Source organism: Trachurus trachurus (genome assembly GCF_905171665.1).
Source record: "Trachurus trachurus genome assembly, chromosome: 12".
Taxonomy (NCBI): Eukaryota; Metazoa; Chordata; class Actinopteri; order Carangiformes; family Carangidae; genus Trachurus; species Trachurus trachurus.
Window position 1 is genome coordinate 25,106,234 of NC_139908.1, and position 8,332 is coordinate 25,114,565.

Consider the following 8,332-nt stretch of genomic DNA (forward strand, 5'->3'; position numbering starts at 1 on the left):
AGGTTGTATGTACGTTATAGGCTATGTTAAAAAAAAATAACAATAGGTGACATGTAAATGATGTGGAACCTATTAAAAAAAAGTATAGCACATGAATGCACATATTTGCGTACAAGCTTATATTGTTATGTAAGTATATTTCCATTTCAAAACCCATCAATATATATTGATATGTTTAATGCTTATATAAAAAAAAAAGATGTGTATGTTTACTAATGAAAAACCTTTTATGTTAGAATGCATTGGGACATATTATGTGTATATATATTGAACATGTTGTGGTTGTGAGCCTCTGTAGCCTCTGTAAATCAATCCATAAATATCTTAAATAAATCTAGATAGGGTATATACATTTTATGGGTATACATATTTCATGGGTATACCTATTAGATGACATACTGCACCTCCCTGCAGTGGGCCACAGCTCAATGACCGAGGGTCAGCGAGTTTGACTGTTCGTGATGTAACAGGGTGAAATAAATCATTTTAAGTAACAGGGGTGTGTTTGGATGGTAGTATTACATCTCCTCTCTCAGGCATTTCTCTGGTGCTCTAGTTACAACAGGGTGGTGTCAGCCAATCAGTAGAGAAGAGGCTCTGATGATCTCTTCTTGGTTTTGTTGCTTTAGTGACATCACAAAGTTACAGTAGTCATAACGCCTGGTTTTAAGGCTCAGTTTCATGCACCTGTACTTAGACTTCAGATTGTCTTCAGAACTTTGATCCTTTCATAGTATTGATATAGAACATAGACCTGCTTTATCATCACACTACACATGGAAATCTACCTTTATACTGAAAGGGACCTTTAAAGGGACATCCCACAGAGTGCATGTGTATTTGTTGTGTTTCTCTCCTTTACTTTGTCACCTGCCTAGGTCACTAAAACACCATCAAAGTAACACATGACTGTGATGCGCCAACTTGTGAACACACATCGACCTCTTGTGGCGGATTGTGAATGGTGCAGAAAACACAACCACTGGTGTTTCTTCAGTTTATTGAAGACAGGGTGCAGACTGCACACTGACTGAAGCTGAGTCCTGCTTTAAAAAACAAAACAAAAACAAAACACTGACATCTTTTCTTTCAGAGTTATCTGCACAATGACTTGAAGATATTCGACGCTGAGCCAGCACCAGGGTGACAACGTCCGCACCTCTGCACTACAGACCTCATCTCAGTATCAAATCTGTGTTAGAGGAACACAAACCGGTTGTCAGCTCATGACAGGCTGTAAAAAGTAAAAATTATCTTCTCATCGGCAACTCTTCTCTGCGTCTGTGACTTAAAACATCAGTAAAATTCTGTACATGCTCTCCCTAAGGCAACTCTCCACAAGCTTCTCGCTGTTCTCTGAAAGCCTGTGTGCACAAACAGGAGGCAGCACCACACAGGTTTATACGCACACATACACACGCGCACACATAGTGTCTATTGTGTCTCTTCAGCTTGCTGTGCAGGAGCTGGTGGTGTTTTGGGCCTGCTGTGCTCCTCTGTCCCAGACCCATCAGTCATTCCTCCCGCTGACGCCGAGCCGCCGGGGTTCACCGCCTCTGTCCCGCTCTGCAGGAATTTGCGCAGGTCCTTTAGAGCCGGTCTGAGCATCTGCACTAAGGCCAGCAGGGCGGCCTGCGTGCCCTCCAGGGCCTGCGCCTGTCTCTCCTGGGCGAAGGCCTGAGCCTCCTGGGAGCGCCGCATCATGTGCAGCAGCTCGTTCTGGCCCTCCAGGTGCTGGGCGATCTGCCGGATGTGGACGTTGGTGACTCTCTGCTCCTGCAGCAGGCGGGCCGAGTTGAGGGCGATGCGGCTCTTCAGCTCCTGGGGTTTGGCCTGGCCTTGGGGGGGCGGCGGGGAGGCCGAGGACGAGGCCAGCATCTCCACCGGAGCCTCCACGGCCGCAACCACGGTGGGAGTGGCATCGCCGACGGTGGTGGTGCAGTACTCCACCACGCCTCCGTCCTCTAGGGCGTGGTAAGATGTTTCCGCTGAAAACAGAGAGGTCATTTTAGTTTCAGTCGTATGAAAAAGTTTGGGCACCCTTGACAATTTACATTGTTTTCATTTCTAAATCATTGGGTGTTTGGATCAGCAATTTCATTTTGATCTCTCAAATAACAGATGTACACAGTAATAGTAAAATGAGGTTTATTTGATTAACAGAACATGTGCAATGTGCATCAAAACAAAATTAAACAGATGCATTATTTTTTGGCAGAACAGAAAAATCACATTAATATTTAGTAGAGCCTCCTTTTGCAAAAAATAACAGCCTCTAGAACAGGAGTGTCAAACGTACGGCTCGTGGGCCAAAACTGGACCACCAGAGGGTCCAATCCGGCCAAGTGTGAAAATTACATAGAATTACATATAATATTGTTGAAACTGCACGTATTTTTCTCAAGAAACTTCATTATGTTTTGTAGAAGGACAGTTGATTAACTGTAAACATCTTAATCATGTACTTCTTTTTGTCTTTTTTTTTTTGTAGATTTTTGGGGCTTTTTATTGCCTTTAATTGATAGTACAGTGGAGAGCAGAATGACATGCAGAAAAGGGGTTCCCAATGCGGGATTCGAACCGGGGCCGCCTGCAGTGAGGACTGTAGCTCCGAATTTTGGTTTAATTTAATTGTAAAGTGAATTTTAAAATTTAAATGATGGTCAAAAGGACGCTACTTGCGACCACAGAACAATTTTAAAATTAGTCCGGAGCCCATTAATGAACATTGAAAAAACGATAGATTATTTAACAAAAACAAATATAAAGGTCTGCACGCTGCAGTTGGGAGTATGGATGGTATGAAATGAACTGATCGTAGGTGACCTGATATCTGAGGTAAACATTGATTATGAACGGAAATGCCCTTTAATCAGTAGTTAGGTATCAACAAAATGAGAAGGGTGCCCAAATTTTTGCGCAGCCTTATTTTTCACATCTGATTTAACTGCATACAACTTAATATTGCTGCACTAAAAATATTTGTCTGGAAATACCCCAGTACTCAGCTTTTATTAGAAAATGAATGGCATGCCACTGTGAACATTTTCCGTGAGTGAATTATTATGCAGTCTCAGAAGGGCACCTAAACTTTTCCACTGTATAAATTACTGTAGCCAAAGAATCAGCAAAGTAAAAACTTCCAGGTTTTGGGGGAAATGTGCAAATTTGCTTTCTTGCTGAGGTTGAGAGAAGATCAATACAGCTCTACTGTGTGTGCATTCAGCCTGGAGCCGGAGGGATAATTATAGAACTCCTCTCATTACTCCAAAATTGGATGAACCTCTTCCCCTTCCAACCACAAATTAAACTGTGAGTCAGCCAATCAGGATGAGACAGTGATGACATGGGGTTGAGTGTGGTTGGTGGAGGATTGGCTCAGACTTGTTTAGCCGATTTCTCAGACCTGTTCATCATGAGTCCAGGTGAGACTGTGAGTTGACTCAGAGAGTTATAAAAGAACGGAGAGAAGTTTGGATGTGCACCTGCTCACTGTTATACACAGCTCAGACTGCTGTCCTGCAACATGAGGGAACATGTGAATGGTTTTAGTCTGATACTGTGTGAAAACAAATATCTATAATGCCAGAAAAAGCTGATTAGTCCTGTAACAGTAACCAGAGGAACCTCGAGTTCCTTAGTGGTCAAATATTGTGTCTTTTCTGAATGTGTGAGGGAAACTTAAATCTCACTTCTGAAATCTAATTATGTGTTCCCTGTGTATCTGCGCAGTTCAGCTGAAGACAAGAACAACTGGTCATCTAAAGACCTTGTGTGACTGTTGACAGGGGTTTGACTTGTCATCATCATAAGCCACACAATTAAATATTTTCTCACCTACAAGTTAAAGGTCCCGTGTGTAAAATGGGGGTAAATGGGGGCTCACTCGCTTGCTCTAACCCCTCCCATCGGCAAAGTGACGGTGGCCTCCGAGGACAAAAAAACTTGTTTACCACGACTGGGACCAATGGGAGTATTTCAGGAGCATGGAGCGATGAGGTGAAGATCTAAACCATTTTACAATATGTCGTGAAACTCGTGAATCGTGCTCTCTGGTTGGCTGGATTTTCCATTCGGGCTGCCGTACAAACATGGCAGCGCAAGATGGCAACACTCTCTAAAGCAAGACCCTTGCTATATGTAGATATAAAAGAATAATTATAAGGCTACGAAAACCAAACAAATTTTATTTTATAGCGATTATACACTTATACTAATATATTCATTTGCCAATAAGCCTTGTTAATTATTACACACTGGACCTTTAAAGGCTGATTGGCACCAAGCTGATTAGCAAAGGCATGTCATGTAATGGCCAGTTCTGTGTGAGAAGACCTTACATGACCATGTCGAAGGAGATGTTCTTGTGTCAAAGAGTTTTTTTTAATTCACGTCCCCTGGCTGCTGTGGTTGTCAGGGGTAAAGAAACTCACCATTCAGTGGTTTGGCTTCATCACAGACGGTCCCTGATGCAGCTGGAAGAGCTGAAACACACAGAGAAAAGACAGTTTACCGTCCTGTACCCATAAAGACAAACAAACACTACTTTCTCCTCAAGGTGCCACAGGAATCAGTGCTTCAGTTATATACAAGTTCCAACATGAGATTCTAGGTCTCACACACATCAGTAAATGATGCCGAATCCGATACAAACACACTTCAGACCAGAAGAGAGTGATGAAATTTACACTTTTTAGTGTCAGCTGGAGACTTTGTCAACTACTATATTATTCAAAGGAGGATTTCAGTCTCTGTGGTCACTACAGGTTCTGCTCCTCCTCTTGTCCTCAGTGCTGTTCTCAGTATCTGTCTGTGGGACAGACAGGAGCATCTCTCATCACTTTTATCCCAATAAAATCTAGAGGTTCTGCTCTTGTGAACCTGATGAGTGTAATCAATTGTCCAATTTAAAATGTTGTTTAGATGCTATGAAGTCTTCTTGTAATTGCTCCACAAAGTGTCACCTTAAAGGGCAACTATGCGTCCGGTCGTTTTTCCTCTGTGTTGCTAACCCTCCTCTCGACCATGTGCATTTGTTTTCAGCGAAAGAGCAATCCATGGAGCGGTGGATAACGTTATTTATTATATATGTGTTACAATGTTGTGTATCTGTCATAAACAAGAGATTATGGGTTACGGGGCGTGTTTGTGTCGCGGTGCCGCAGAGACGAGAGCTGGGACATGGGTCAGAGGCTCTGATCTTAGAAGGTAACCAAGAGACTCTATATTTCTTCTTTAAATATGGGTGGCCAGAGCCACTGAGTGTTGAAAAATGTTGCTGTCATCTTCAACCGGTCTCTGTCACTGTATGATGATCAGGTCAGTCAGCATGTCTATTCAATCTGGGGAGCACTGCAAAATTATAATCTGCAATGACCAAGTTCATGCTTTTATTTTGACTTATTAAGATAATTGTAGCTCTCTCTTTTTTTTTTTTTTACTTATAACATGGAGCAAACTTTACAAAAAGCAGCTAACTGGCTTTTACACAAAAATAACAAGAGATCACACATTACACCAGTTTATCCTCCCCCCATTGGCTCTCAGTCAAATTTGGGATGCAAAATACTGATGCTGATCAAACCTCCCATTTTATATCATTGACCTCATCCTCCCTAATATGACAAATCGGGTTCTTAGGTCTACTGAACAAAAGCAATTCCTGCATCCATACACTCCTGTGAAGTCTTCACAAGGCAGCTGACACATTTTGATTCAGACAGGCTTTGGGACGATCTGTTTAAAGATCTCTTCCTTTTTTTTAAACTTTGGCTTCATTAGTGCTCTCTTGTCCTATTTCTTAAACTTTTGTCCTATCTATTACATAAAGGACTTTGCACTGCTTTGTCAGTGAAAGCTGTTGTAAAAACAAGTCTTTCCTTACTTGCAGAGAACTTCTATATTTGGTTATGTTGCAGCAATATGTGTTGCCAAACTGCTGAAGATGTTCTGACTTGTTTTCTTAACTCTGCCTGGTTTAATTAAACCAAGGATGAACCAGATCCTGTGTAAAGATCACTCCCACACTGTCTCATGATCCAGAGCAGTGCTGCATGTGTGTCCTGTGTCCTGCTGAACTGGATCATAGCTACATGTTCCTGTGCACAGTAGGGACCAACTGATCATCGGCATGGCTGATATTCAGCATTTTAAGATATTCAGCATAAATGGTATCCGGCATAACCAATCAAATAAATGTATTTTAAAACACACTCTTTGGCTCTGATGCTGTCTCTCTGCCTGAAGTCACTGGCTGTGTAACAATGTCCCACTCACTGAACCAATATTTGTGTTGGAGTTTGTATTATTCTACAAAGATTTAAGATATTTTTATCACTGATTTTCACTGTGTACAAAAAACAAACAGTATACCCTATTCAGTCTAATAATTCCAGGTGGGTTATTCCAAATTTTGACGCCAAAACTTTCATTTTTAATGCAAATGAATATCGGTTTCCTTGATTCCTAACAATCAGTATCGGTATCTTCCCTAAAAAAAACAACAACAACATATCGGTCGACCCTTACCACAAAGATCCAGGTCACTGAGAGGATGAATCCAGCAGAGGGCAACGCATCAACATCAACACATCTATCTCACTGCATGAGCAGACAGCAGCTCCTCACACTCACTCACTCAACCATGTGTGTGTGTGTGTGTGTGTCATAGAGAAAACTTGTGCTGTAACTTACTCTCTGCGAGTGTGACGGTGGCGGTGGTGTTCACCGTCACCGGTAGAGTGATCTCAGCATCCGAGTCCCCGGCAGGTAGGCTGATGATGGTGGCCTCCCCCAGCAGGTTACAGATCCGCTGCTGCATAGCGGTGAGGATGACGGGAACTGGAGTGCAGTCCGCGGAGGTCCCCTCTATGGCAGCCCGCGCCTGGGCCACCTTCCGCCGGACCTCCGTCTTCATGTCGGACCACTTCTTCTTCACCTCGGCCAACTCTCTGGGACAGGTGGTGACGGCGTTGACCTTTTTCAGGATGTCCACCCATGCGTTATTCTTTGCCATGTGTGTGACTCCAGCATTGAAGTGGTTAACCAGTGTGTGCTTTTGTTTCTCTATTTCTTCCACTATAATTTCCACCTCTCTCTCCGAGAAATTCATTTTTCTCTTTTTCGCCATCGAGGCCATAATTGCAGGAATTCTTCTTTAGCGCAGGTAATTGTGCGTATTGTACGCAAAAATAGTAAGATTTACTCCACTGATGTGCGCAACGTAATGGCTTCCAGAATCGGCTTCTTCTTCCGACTAAAACAACGCTTGCGGTAGCTGTGCTCGAGGCCCCGCCCATCCACTGCCCATTGGCTGGGTGTGTCTCGGTCATGCAATATACTCTGTTTCTATTGGTGTAATCGCACGCCAATCACTCAACGAGCCAAACTAACTATGTTCTTAAACTGCTGGGGGAAAAAAACAAAAAAACTTCGCCGTTTATCTTCCAGCTGAAGTTGTTGTAGTTGTGTTTTTATTTCACCAAATGCAATGACACATAAGAAACCAAATTAAAGTACAAAGGTTACTCTATATGTGTGTTTTCTGTGAAAAAAATGTCTGTGTGCAATATTAGGCTGACTATTAGTAGCCTACTTTATTGAGATTATTAAATGAATATTTAATTTCAACTGGAGTATTGTATTACTTTGTCTATAATTTGTGTGTAACATTTAGTTAACAACTTAAATGTGGAGCACTTTTGAATGTTATTGTTTTCAGGGGAACAAGTGAGAATGTCTAATGGATGCATGTGTTCAGCAGGAGTTATCTGACCTGGAGTCAGCTGCATTAGCTGCCATGCTGGTAAAGTTAATTGAACCCGAAAACGTACAAATGGAAACAAATACTAGACACACACCAACATACAAAAAAAGGGGGGGGGGGATGCAATCATTATCCTCTTCTATTCATCACCTACCTCACTTTCTGTTGTTTTCTTATCAAATTCACTCTTGTTTTCATCCTCATTTCCCTGATTTAGTAAGGTTATTTTAGGACGTTATATGTTTAGTTTATTTCGGTCTTGACATGTCACCTCATTGTACATTAGAAATTAGATCACATGGGGCAGTAGCCTACAGCAGTGCCAGTGCTGGTAAGAGGTTCATGTTATGCTTTAGTTCTTTCTTTGTCCATGTTAACCAAAGAAAACGTACTGTCCTTCTTGTCTTAATCATTCACCATCATTCACCTGTTTCAGTTCAGTTCAGAGGGGGCAGTGTGTGTTTTTTTCCCTTTGTGTTGAAATGCAGTAGGCTAGGTATTTGAAATCTGAGAATAAACCTTTGTCAGATAAGTGACGTTTAGTGGCCTTTTTCCTTTTCATGCATT

At 42.1% G+C, this 8,332-nt stretch overlaps 1 protein-coding gene across 1 annotated transcript; it reads right to left on the reverse strand.

Annotated features, from left to right (window-relative positions):
* Positions 1 to 1,434: 1,434 nt before the first annotated feature.
* Positions 1,435 to 7,138, reverse strand: naif1 (nuclear apoptosis inducing factor 1; the record flags this gene model as incomplete). The annotated part of the gene is made up of 3 exons (XM_083983157.1): positions 1,435 to 1,988; positions 4,434 to 4,484; positions 6,694 to 7,138. 3 exons carry the CDS (start codon positions 7,136 to 7,138, stop codon positions 1,435 to 1,437), a joined length of 1,050 nt encoding a protein of 349 aa, XP_083839283.1.
* Positions 7,139 to 8,332: the final 1,194 nt, after the last annotated feature.